Below are 12742 nucleotides of genomic sequence, written 5' to 3'. Positions count from 1 at the left end.
CTCCAGAAACAAAGCAGTTATCCTCCATTACAATTTTTCAGAAGTTTTTTAAAAACTGGTTGTTCTGGAACCAGAGAAATAGGATAGAAGATTGATAGTAATTTGTGGCATCATCTCATGTATTATTTTTTATCCATTGAATTGTGTTGTTTTATTTTAACATAGTCTGTATTTTATCATCATCTCTATACCACTTAGAATATACCATTAGTTAAGTAGTGTAGACGTTCCATAAGCAAGTAACTATAGCCACATGCACTTAGAAAATCTTAAGTGAATAAACATGGCAATACTGTAGGAAGCTCCAGGATTAAAATAAACAGAGGAAAAATGAAGCAGTATTTTTGTTCATATCTACTCCCAATTAGTACAAGATGTAGATAAAGCTTTGAAAAAGGGAACTGCAGATATTCCAGAGCAGCATTGAGTAATTCCTCCAACATCTCTCGTGGGGGGAGGTGGGGGGAGGGAATTGGATCAGTGTAGACATTCCAGAAATTCCTTACTGACACCTTTCTCTTTCAGAGAGTAGAAGGCATGCCACAGACTTGACTGTACAGTACTTGACTTGATATTAAGGGAAGTTAGTTAAATAAGTTGAAATAGAAGGAATAGCAGGGAAAGTACCCCAACCTTACAAGGTTGAAAGACTGTATTTTAAGGAATACTAAAGTTAAAGATAGTCAAAGAACAATCTTCATCTTCAAAAAAGTAATTTTAATAAATTCAGAGCAAAGGTAAGTAGAATTCCTTAATTTAAAAAAATGCTAACTGCAAAAAGTTCTTCTAGAATAGTTCCATAAATGGATGTTTAGGGTACTTGGAGAACAATTCCAAAAAGGGGAAAAAAAGGAAGGACAGCAGAAGAAGTCAGCAAAGGTACACAAAGTGTTTAAGGAATGTCAGAAAAAGTATACATAACAAACACACAAATTACTAAGTCATAACAAAAGAATATTACTGGGAGCTTGGACCATATTGCTGGTGTCAGGAGAATTAAAATCTAGGATGGCCTGAGATTGGCAAAAAATTCTAAGAGTTGGAGACATTCAGTATGTTAAAAAAAGGCAGGAGAAAAAAGAAACAGTACATTGCTGATCAGAAATTGTCACAAATACAAGTGGAGGATTGTTGCTTGAGTTTGATAGATGCATGAATTGAATGGATGCACAGAAATATACCTACATACATAGAATCAGTTTAAGTCTGCAGAATTAGATGAACTCATTCTAGATAGTCAGGGAAGTAGCTGAGCATCTGGGCAATCCTTTTTGCATTATCTTTGATAAATCCTGGAGAAGGATAAACGTGGCCTTTATTCTTAAAAAGGAGAAAGAAAAGGACATCTCTCATGAAATCATTCCCAATTTGTGAGATGATTCTGGTGCAGATAATAAAAATATCTATTTTTGAAAACACCTTGAGAACAATGTGGTAATTACCAGAAGCCAGCATGGATTTGTCAAGAGCAGATCTTCCCAGACTAATCTTATCTCATTTTTGATTGGGTAGCTTCCTTAGAGGATTGTGGAAATGCTATAGACACAATGTGTCTAGATTTCAGTAAAGCATTTGACAACATAATTCATGAAATGCTGGTTAGCAAGCGTTTTCACCATGGGCTGGATGATCTGACAAGCAAATGGGCTCCTAGCTGGATTGAAAATTGAAGAATCTTCACCAGCTTTTGAATTTCATATTGCAGCAATATACCTAATAAAACCCACAAAGGTAGCAATATTTAAATTCCTGAAAGAATTTCACATAGAAAGAAATCAAGATCTGTTTCCTCTCATTTCAGAGTGCAGGACATAGAATGATAGGTGTGATGACCCGGGCCATGGCACAAAGGCAACACAGTCAAATAAGCAAGAAGAGTCCCTTTATTGTCTCCAACTTTGTCCCCAATGTCCAGGTTACCTTTGGCTGGAGAAAAACTCTTCCAGGAACAGTCTTTAAGTGGAGGAAATTCAGTATGAAAACAAAGTACATACAAACTGTAAATAAAAATCCACACAAACCACGCTGCAGTAATTATCTTGATAGGACAGGAGAAGGAATTGCAGACTTGAAAGCACAGCAAAACACACACAGTTGGGAAGACGCTAGGAACACAGATAAGCCTCGACAATACCAGATAATTCACAATTTGCTCCCAACAACTTTGCTGTGCGCAGCTTCCCTTTTTAAACACTGTGATCCCAGCTGTAGCCAATGAAGGGAATCAGGGCCCTTTCCTCCCCCGTAATACACGCAACTCACGTTGCTCTCTTTTCTGTTCCTTCCTGCGTGCTCTAGGATGAAGAGGGGGTGGGCCTGGGTCTTCCTCCAAATTCCCTTTCCATTGCTCTACCTCTCCCCTGCTCTGCCCAGCTGGCCTTTGCCCTACCCCTGTTTCTTCCACAGCCAATGAAGCCACACTCCCATTTCCTGTCAATGAAGCCACACTCCCACTTCCTGCCTCTCCCTCTGAATCAGATTCCGATAGGGGAATGACAATAAGCCTACATTGCCAAAAAATTATGTTCAGTTGAAAGTTTACCCCCAAAAACTATTCTTTGGTTTTAAACCTAAGAGCAGATCATGGAACTGATTATCCAAGTTTATGGTGGGCTTCCCTTCAATGGTTGTGTTCAAGTGGAACTAGAAATTTGTTAGTGATCCATTTCAGTTTGGTACTGATTTTAAGAAGGCACCTCAAAAAGCTGCTATGAGAGTCAGGGCTATACAGTGCTTAATGTGTTGGTCTAGAGCAGGGGTCACCAACCTTTTGGACCTTAGGGACCACCAAACTCATAATTTTAAATCCTGGGGACCGCTAATATGAATTTTGACTGACAGTGGCTTTTGGTGGGAGAGAGAGAGAGAGAGATCTGATCTAACCTCTCTCTCTTCCTCTCCCTCCCCACCTCTTTCTCTCTCACACACACACAGAGGCAGGGGTGGAATTCAAATTTCTTAACCTGTTCTGTGGGCATAGCCTAATTTGTGGGTGTGGCTTGGTGGTCATGTGCTTGGCTGGGTATGGCTTGTATGTAAATATTATAAATATTTATGTAAATATTGAATTTTTTTATTAAAAAAGAGCAACTTTTACCCAAAATCAGGCAAAGCAGGCAGATTGAGTTGCTCACAGAATCACAGATTCATTCAGAGATCTGTGTTTCTGGCTACCTGAATCTGTCACATAAAATTTGCTTGCAAGCAAACTCATCAAATTTGCTAGCAAGCAAACTCACAAAATTAACTCACAACATACCATGTATGTAAATATTGAATTTTTATTTAAAAAAAGAGCAACTTTTACCCAAAATCAGGCAAAGCAGGAAGGCAGATTGAGTTGCTCACGGAATCACAGATTCACTTAGATATCTATGATTTTGCCATGGGCTACCTGCACTGAATAATAGAAGCTTCAGTCCTAAGGAAGGTTCAGTTCTGCTTAAAAGCAGAGCTGAAGATCTAAAGATTAGCTAGAAAGCAAGAAATCCAATGGTTTCCTGCTTTCTAGCTAATCTAAATCTCCCTGCACAGCAAAACAGCTGATGGTTGGGGGGAAGAAAAAAGAAAAATAGCAACTTAGCAGGCAAGTTTCCCAGGTAAGGAGTGAGTGGGCGGGAAGGGTTCCTGTGGGCCATGTGGGCGGTGCAGCCTTGTGTTCCCGTGCAGCCTGGATTAATTGCTTTGGTGGGTGCTCTGGGGGTGACATTTCTCTGTGGCCCACCAAAAAAATTTCGCGGACCACCAGTGGGCTGCGGACCACCAGTTGGCGACCACTGGTCTAGAGTGAGGGAGACTCAGGCTTAAATCCAGTCCAAGACATGGAAATTCCTTGCATAACTTTGGGCCAATCTCTCTTCCTCAGTGTAATCTATTCCATAGGCTTATTACAGAGAGAAAACATTCAGGGAGGGGATACCATATCTGCTATCATGAATGCTTAAAAGAAAGAAAAATTATAAATCAAGCAAATAACAAGCTTGTCGGCCTGATTCTATTTCTTTCATTTCAAGCACTGTACCAGATAATAAATAGCATCTAAAATCAAATTAATTTCATCACACTCGTATCAGAAGCATCAAAGCACTTCCCGTGGTCAGTGAAAATACCATTGCCTTGGGGACCTCCAGTTGGAGGGATCCTTTCATGTCCCCAGCAGGAGCTGGCTGCAATATCTAGCATCCCGTTGATCACCAGAGTTGATTCAATTGCTCTGGCCAGCTAGACAGGTGTCCCCTTCCTCCCTCATTGCTCCATGTGCATCCCTCTTGAAGCTGTGTGTTCAGTAGAAGAGGACAACCACCGCGGATAGGAGTGTACCGATCTTTGGTCAACGGTATATGATAGCTACGCTCCCCTGCTAGAACCTCCAAATAAATCAAATTAATGAATAAGCCATATAAAATTGTCATTCTAAATATGCTTACTTGGGAATAAGTCCCACTGAAAATTGTGGAATTTTATATTGATTTTTCACTTTATAAAAAATTCAGAAAAAACCAACAATAATTAAAAACTTGATTAAAATACAACATCTGTTTTAAAACAAGGTTTAAGCATTTGTGTGTGAGTATTTTAAAAAAAAAATCTAAGCATGCATTACATTTCACAGTAAAGAATGCATTGTCCTTCTAATAGTTACATTCATAGTCCTCCACTTACGACCACAATTGGAACCAGAACTTCTGTCATTAAGCAATGTGATTGTTAAGTGAGTCATATCCAACTTTATGATCTTTTTTGCTGTGATCATTAAGGAAATTACACAGTAATTAAGCAAATCCAGCTTTTCCTGGGAAGGTCAGAAACAGTGATCATGTGACCTCAGGATGCTGCAGCCATCATAAATATGTTCCAGTGGCCAAGCACCCAAATTTTGATCACATGATTCTAGGGATGCTACAGTGGTCATAAGTGATCTGACTGGTCATAAGCTTCTTTTTCCAACACCATCATAACTTTAGTCATTAAACAGATGGTTTTAAATCAAGAACTGCTTGTAGTGCCATATAATTATTCAAGAACCATTTTTTTCCTATGTTATTTTCAAAATTAAACTTTACCAAGCTTCAACATGACCTCATGAATACATCCAAACAGTTTTCTTGACAGTGGTTTGCCAATGTCTTGTTCTGGAATTTTTTCTTGTCTAGACTGCAGTCATCCAAATGCTAATCCAGCTTAAACATTTGAGCTCAGCCAATTTCAGCTACATTCTGCCAAGTAGCTATGCCTTTCCAAATCTTTAGAAAATGGAAAGAGTTAGCTTTCTACCTTGTGACTGATAGTTATCAAAAGCATTGCAGAGCAGTTGAAGCTAAAATATCTGAAGAACAAATTAATCAGAGGTGTTCTGAGTAAACTCTATAAGGCAAAAATGATAATATAGCTTTTGTATTGTTACTGTGATGTTAGACACACGTAAGACACACAGTTTGCACCACAATGCGGTGCACATTTCATCATTCCACTCTTCCCCAAATATGGACGCCCATATATTCCTGATCAAGAAAAACAAACATTGCAAGCAGTAAGAAAGCCATCTGCTTATGTATTAATGTCTGTCTGGCAATGCTCATATTGCCTTACTGCATTGGATAGTGTTACTGTTAATAATACATCCTGACTTATGTTTCTAGTTCTTCTGCATGAACAACTGTAGACAATTAGATAAGTATCCAGAGTCTTTCCTTAGGAGGAACATATTACAGAAAATCAATGAATAAATCACCTTTATTCACCACATAGATTTGATAAACTGTCCTTGAAGCATAGATTTTAATGATCTAGAAATTTCTCTCTCTCTCCCTCCCGCCCTCTCTGTTGTTTTGATGCTTACCTAAGTCTTTCTGAGCTTAACACACTAGTGATAGTATCTCTCCCAATGCTATATGCAGAAATAGTTGCACTAAAACTAGACAGGATACAGGACTCTCAAGAGTCTGGTGAATTTTCAGCCTTTAATTTTGCAGTTTATTATGTTTAGTTTAGTTTAGTTTCATTGCACCTCGTACAACGAAATCAAACTTCATCTTCAGTGCACATCATGACCATGACCATGAAAATAAATACAAACACACATTCTTCACCCTCCACACATTGAACCGAAAACCCCCAACACCGCACCAATACTACACTATACAGCAGAATTCAAAAGAGCTACTGCCCTGGCATAGAAGCTATTTTTCAGCCTATTTGTCCTTGTTTTTATTATTCTGTACCGTCTGCCAGATGGTAATAGTTCAAAAAAAGGGTTCCCAGGATGAGATAGATCTTTGAGAAGGCAGTGGGAGCTATAAAGCTCTTCCAAAGAGGGGAGAGGGCAACCAATGATCCCCTGGGCAATGAAGTCAACCCTCTGGAGTGCTTTCCTATCTGCCCCTGTGCAATTGGCAAACCACAGAGGTGCAGTAAGTTAAAATGCTCTCTATGGTGCAGCGGTAGAAGGTCACCAGCAGTTTTTCATTCAGTTGTTGTTTTCTGAGAAGCCTCAGGTAGTATAATCTCTGCTGGGCCCTTTTGACCAGGGCTGCAATGTGGGCACCCCAGGTCAGGTCCTCTTTTAGGGTAACACCCAGAAACTTAAAACTGGCCACTTGCTCCACTCGGTCTCCATTGATAAACAAGGGCTGGATGTCTGATCTGTTCCTTTTATAGTCCACTATAAGCTTCTTGGTCTTATTGGTGTTGAGGACCAAATTATTGTCTCCACACCACGAAAGCAACTGGTTCACCTCATCTCGATAGGCAGACTCATCCCCACCGGAGATGAGTCTCACCACTGTTAACACAAATTATATATATACTTTAAAAATAAGCTTTCAACACAATATTTTGAGTAATGTAATGTGAACATTATATATTCAGTTACCCTGTCACAGTAAAACTAAAAAAAATGGTCCTACAACTTTTGTTTGCTTTGTAGCATCTGTTTTGTGGGAAGGGAGGACTGACAATAATCATAACAATTAGCGATAGCATGCAGTTTGTGGAATTTAATCCAAAGTCATTAGATTCCCTCTAACCAGCGCTGATTAGCTATCATAATACCTTTCTTGCTGCAGAATAGATAAGTTGCTTTCATTTACATATTCACTGGGAAGGTTATAGAGTGAGCTATGACCTGAGATCTTTAATTCTATTATAATACCATGCAAAACAAATTGGGAATAATTCTCATTTGGAGGTATATCACTAGAAAATTGTTCTGCTACTTTTTCATCTCCTAGCAGAGACTACCCTCTGTTGGAATGAAAAGGAAAATCAAGTCTACTATATTATTCAATTGATCTAAGCTTAAAAATGTGACAGCTACTATAGATATTAAACATTTTACAATTATAACCTTACTTTGTTGTTTTCATTTATTTCATCCATGTAGCAATAAATGCCACCTCTGATTTACCCCTGCCTTCCTTCTAAGTTAAGAAATGTTCCTATTTTTGTTAACTTATTTTTCAGAGCAATAATCTTTTTATTTGCAAACAATGATGCTGAAAAAAATACTTGCCTTTGTTATTCCAGGATCCTTCTGTAAATAAATACATTTCAGTTAAGCTTTAGTAAAGGCATAAGAGGGCTAGTGTTATTTATATATAATCTGTATCTATAATGGTCCATTTTTATGTACATAATCTCCCTAAATTTTATAAAATTGCAATCGCACACATTTTTGGTTCTTAGTGGTAGAAAGCTGTTCTGGACAAAGACATTAATATCACAAACAAAATAACTGCATACATTAAAAGCAATGTTTGCTGTATTTTCATCTCTGTTCCAAACACATGTAAATTTAAATAGAGTCTCAGAAGGGTATTTGTATTTTATTTTGATTATTAAAATGGAAGACTTTTTAAGAAGTGTTTTCTGCCCTTTCCTTATAGTTACCGCTGTTTGGCACTTTTGTACTGGAGAATGTTTCGGCTCAAAAGAGACCATGCTGTAAAATATTCAAAAGCTCTAATTGAATATTTCAAGGTACGTTCCTGCTCTCACCAAGCCCAGGTCATGCGCTAGTCCCTCTCTTTCAATCATGTCATTAGTTGTGTTTGGAAAAGATTAAAAACAGGAATGCTATGCTGCCATCTTGAGTCTTGGAGAAAGGCAGGATGTAAATATAAGATAAACCAATTGCTATGTATTATTTTACGGTTACATTTTCTTTCATTTTTCTGTTTTATCATTTATATGGTATTGTAACTAAAAATTGCACTGAGTACTAAATAAATATTTATTGATAAATATTTATAGATGTTTATTTCAATTTTTTTGTATTTTTTTTCTGTCTCCAGAATTCATCTAAAGTTGCTCAGGCACCATCTACCTGGAGTAGTAGTGCAAAGTAAGTTTACTATTTTCCTCATATGCTCCTTGTGTTCCAGATCAAAACATTTCAGATGGATGCACTTTGTTGGGGAAGCTAATACTAAACAATCATTCAGCTATTAATGCTCACAGTATTCCATCTGTGGGCACTTTGAGATAATGTTTCATTGTTGCTGTTAATCTTTGTTTATGGTAACTCCTTGACAATAAAAAAGAGGCACTTTGCAGCTTATTTTGCTAAAAAAAAGTTAAACAAAGGTAACTTGAATGAAATGTGAAGATTACTTCACACATTTCTAAGCAAGAAACCTGAGTCTGCCACCGAAGGCTTCCTCAATTGGAGCCCTCCAATTGTTGTAGGGTTCCCATCATCCCCAGGCAATTGACAGGCCAAAAAGTATAAAGGCCATGATCCAATTTTGAAAATATCTACCATACTCATATTTTATATATGTAATAAATTAAATGTGCAATTTTAATTTACCATTTGTCTAAAAATGCACACAAGCAAAATAAAATGTTAAAAGACTAATATTTGCAACCTAAAAGCTGCTTTTCTGGTAGTCTCGATTCGTTTGTCATGCTTTATATCCTGAAACAACATTAACTACGTGTTGAAAAGTACAGGGGAAGAGCCAAATTTGTTTCAAAGCAGAACATAGGCTAAACATGTGTAAAATCCTAAACGGGATGAGTTCTTCAAATAATTTATTTTTACTTATATTGTGCATAGTAGTAATATTGTTGAATCGACTGTTCCAGGTGTACAGGAACTCCTTCTCCCATATCACCCAGTTTATCTCCGCTGAGCTCAGTTGGGAGCACCGGAGCTCCTTCCCCTTCCTCCATCATCAGCATTCCTCACCGAATACACCAGATGGCAGCTAACCATGTTAGTATCACTAACAGCATCTTACACAGTTATGACTACTGGGAGATGGCTGACAATCTTGCCAAGGAAAACCAAGGTGTGTGATAAGAAACAGTGGGTTGAAACGCTAAAATGTCATATTGACCAGAATTTAAGTCTAGAGCTCTGAATCCCACATTTGCTGATAAAGCGGGTTTGAGTCCCCACCTAATTCTGATATGGCTTCTTACCTTGGATGTTTCTCCCAAAGCTTCAGAGCTAAACACTAATATTGCAATATAAGCAAGAAAGGAATCCCTTTGCAGCACAAGTCTTAAATATTCCCAGGACTACAGCAGAAGCGGGCAGTCCCTGAGTTACATTTTGGTTTCCAAGCACAAACATTGCCTGGCATTTTCTATATCTCAAATAGAACTAACAGAACTAATTGACAGGGTTGAAAGAGACCGTGTAGGTGTTCTAGCCCAACCCCCACCTCCAAGCAGGAGTCCCTACACTATTTCTGACAAATGGCAGTCCAGTCTCTTCTTGAAAGCATCCAGTGATGAAGCTCCCACAGCCATTGGTTCCATTGGTTGATTGCTGTCACTGTCAGAAATTTTCTCCTTATTTTTAAGTTGAATCTCTCCTTGATCAGTTTTCATCCATTATTCCTTGTCTGGCCTTCAGGTGCTTTGGAAAATAGCTTGACCCCTTCGTCTCTGTGACAGCCCCTCAGATGTTGGAAAACTGCTATCATGTGTCCCTTGGTCTTTCTCTTCCCTGGACTAGCCATACCGAGTACCTGCAACCGTTCACTGTATGTTTTAGTCTCCAGTCCCCTAATCATTTTGGTTGCTCTTCTCTGCACTTTTTCTAGAGTCTCAACATCTTTTTTACAGTGTGGTGACCAAAACTGGATGCAGTATTCTAGGTGTGGTCTTACTAAAGCTTTATAGAGCGGTATTATTACCTCACTTGATCTTGATTGTATCCCTCTGTTAATGAAATTTAGGATTGCATTGGCTTTTTTGGCTGTATTTTTTTTAAAGTGAGAGAATATTTGTGGTCCTTCTCCCATATGCTTCCAGAAGCCTAAACAAGTCCTAAGGTGCTGCATTGTCCGATCTTGAGAAAGAAAGTTTAGCATTTGCACTGGCCAGCCTCTTAGCTCACATCCTTTCTGCGCTGTTAATACTTGCTGGAGCTGGGAATGCTGGTGTATAGAAGCAAAACCTAGAAGGGACATTGATGGACATGAAGGAGGAACCAAAATGAGAGGGCAGAAAAATGTTCCCCATTGTTGGTTTATAATTAAGCAAAATTATGACAATAGCTTTTCTATTTCTTAGTAAAAGTGTTCAGTGTGTGCTTGATTAAACCTTTGAATATCAGTTAATCTTTGTTTAGAGTACTTTCATAAAATATTATCTGCTTGGGATTTCCAAATCAATTAAATACCTGTTGCACAGCAAGGATTAATGAGTCTAATTTATTTTATTATTTTCTTTCCTAGATTTCTTTAATGATTTGGATGCACTGATGGGAGCTATCACATTGCACAGCTCTATGGAGCATCTGGTTCAGTATACACAGCAAGGCCTTGACTGGATAAGGTGTAGTGCTCAGTTATCCCCATGATAGTTCTCCTCGCCTGGACACTAAACTCACAATATGGATAATTCAGTTATTCTGGACACTGTGCTACAGAAAAACTCAACTGCAGCATTGCTTCAAACACAATGTGAATATTTTGTTAACATTGGACAATATTGTTTCAGAAAGCAAAAATAGGTCTGGGTATATTATGCAACTTTGTCTTTTCCGGACCATTGTTTTTTTAATTATCTCCAATTATCACTTCCTTAGCAAGAAACTTAAGCATAGCTATATTAGAAAAACTCTCCCACACACAAGATACACATTCCTCCAATATTTAGAAAGCCAAAGCTTAGTTTTATGGATTGATTTATTCAAATTAAATGTAGTATCTGTTGCTAATAATCTCTTAGAACAATTTTTCTCAGTATTTATGGATCTCTATATCTCTATGATTTCTATAGATCTTATTTATAAAGAGAGGCTTACTGAATGATTAAGGACAGCTTCAGTGACAAATTCTGAGTAAAATAAAAGATTGTTTATTTTACATTTTAAAAGGAACTTGTGGCCATTAACTTTGCCAGGCAATATTTGGATGCCAGTTTGCTTGCAAACTGATCGCCTTCTTTCTATCATCTTATTAAGTAGTAGCTTTGAAATTGGGAGCATTAGCAGTTTTGGAGTTCTGGTATTCAATATGCATTTTTTACAGATTTGTTGGACATATGATATCAGAAAAATGCAACATAGAAATTATAAATATGTCTGTTACTTGCAACTCTGAAACAATCATCCTTGTGAGTTCTTCATGATGGACCCGAATGCACAGAGAAAGGTCTATGACCTTTTGTGCTCTTAAACAGCAGCAATGTTCACTATTTGTCCTTCAAATCTTGTTTTTTTAATAAAGCCAGGTTTACACTTTTGCAAATAGTTTATTAAGCAAAAACATATTTTTAAAGAGTAGAGAAGGATGAAGTGATTACATACATCAGAACTTTATTAAAGTGTTAATTTTTATGTAGAACAGCATTTCAAAGCCAACTGTAGCTGATTCCTCCCAGTTCCAAAGCAAAGGAGCATTTTAATATAAAGTTTAAAATAATAACTTACTTGTAATATTTTTTCCGCATCAAGAAGGGCTCCATTAGACTGGTTTAACTGAGGCACCTGATGGATCCACTTGGTTTCCAGAAAGTGCTGGGAGAATTCTCTGAATCTTTGGTGGATAGGTCATTCAAGGCTTTGGTTCTTTCCTGGAATGAGGGTATTTCATTGGCCTTAGATAAGGATTGCACTTGAAAGCCACTTGGTACACACTGATTTTGGTGAGCTCCTTGGTTTTCTGAGGTGCTCTGAAAAATGAAGCATTAAAAGAGACACCTAGAGCCCCACTGGAGAAAGACAAAGAATATGTCCAATCAAACACTTTTACAAGCCTATATTAGATCTTACGTCATGCAATAAGGATGGCAAAGTGTAATTATTTTTCTTCACTTACTGCATTTGCAGAATGTACTTTAGCACTCCCTTGTAGAATGATTATAGAATTTTCTATTAAGGCATCCTGCATATTTCTGGGACTATCCTTCTCCTTTTGTTTTCTAGTAAGTAATCAGTAAAATTTTACAAAGTTAGCTCACTCTTATGTCGTAGCTGTATCGTTTTATCACCTTGTCATAGGTACAACTTCTGTATGGCTGTGCTAGTCCAGTAGAATGGCATTCCTACTACAGTTTGAATGGCTTAGAACCCTATTGGGCTTCTGTAATCTCTGAGAATTCAGCTTTTCAGAATTCACTGGTAGTCTTTCCTGATTGATTAATCCTGTAGAATTGGTTATTTTCTCTGACATATGATCAAGCAGCATTATGATCTGTTTTGTTTCTTCTATTGCTGTTTTATGGGTATTTCAACCTTAGTATTATCAAAACATCTTGAGGGGATCAAAAGTACATATTTCAG

The 12742-nt window shown here is 37.7% G+C and overlaps 1 protein-coding gene across 6 annotated transcripts in view; it reads left to right on the top strand.

Moving 5' to 3' along the window:
- Nucleotides 1-11574, top strand: part of AFF3 (ALF transcription elongation factor 3) — a 237642-nt gene extending 226068 nt beyond the window's left edge. For all 6 annotated transcript variants that reach the window (XM_087967156.1, XM_087967160.1, XM_087967158.1 and 3 more), the window contains 4 exons: nt 7884-7977; nt 8292-8341; nt 9088-9293; nt 10692-11574. In XM_087967156.1, coding sequence (XP_087823282.1) covers nt 7884-7977; nt 8292-8341; nt 9088-9293; nt 10692-10816 — 475 coding nt within the window. In that variant the 3' untranslated portion in view covers nt 10817-11574. The remainder of the gene's footprint in view (nt 1-7883; nt 7978-8291; nt 8342-9087; nt 9294-10691) is intronic.
- Nucleotides 11575-12742: the final 1168 nt, after the last annotated feature.

The sequence above is a fragment of the Notechis scutatus genome, chromosome 5, assembly GCF_049901735.1.
Source record: "Notechis scutatus isolate UNSWTSFEM ecotype Mainland chromosome 5, rNotScu1.2, whole genome shotgun sequence".
NCBI lineage: Eukaryota > Metazoa > Chordata > Lepidosauria > Squamata > Elapidae > Notechis > Notechis scutatus.
Note: the sequence above shows the minus strand (reverse complement) of the source record. Positions and strands in the feature narration are given on the sequence as shown.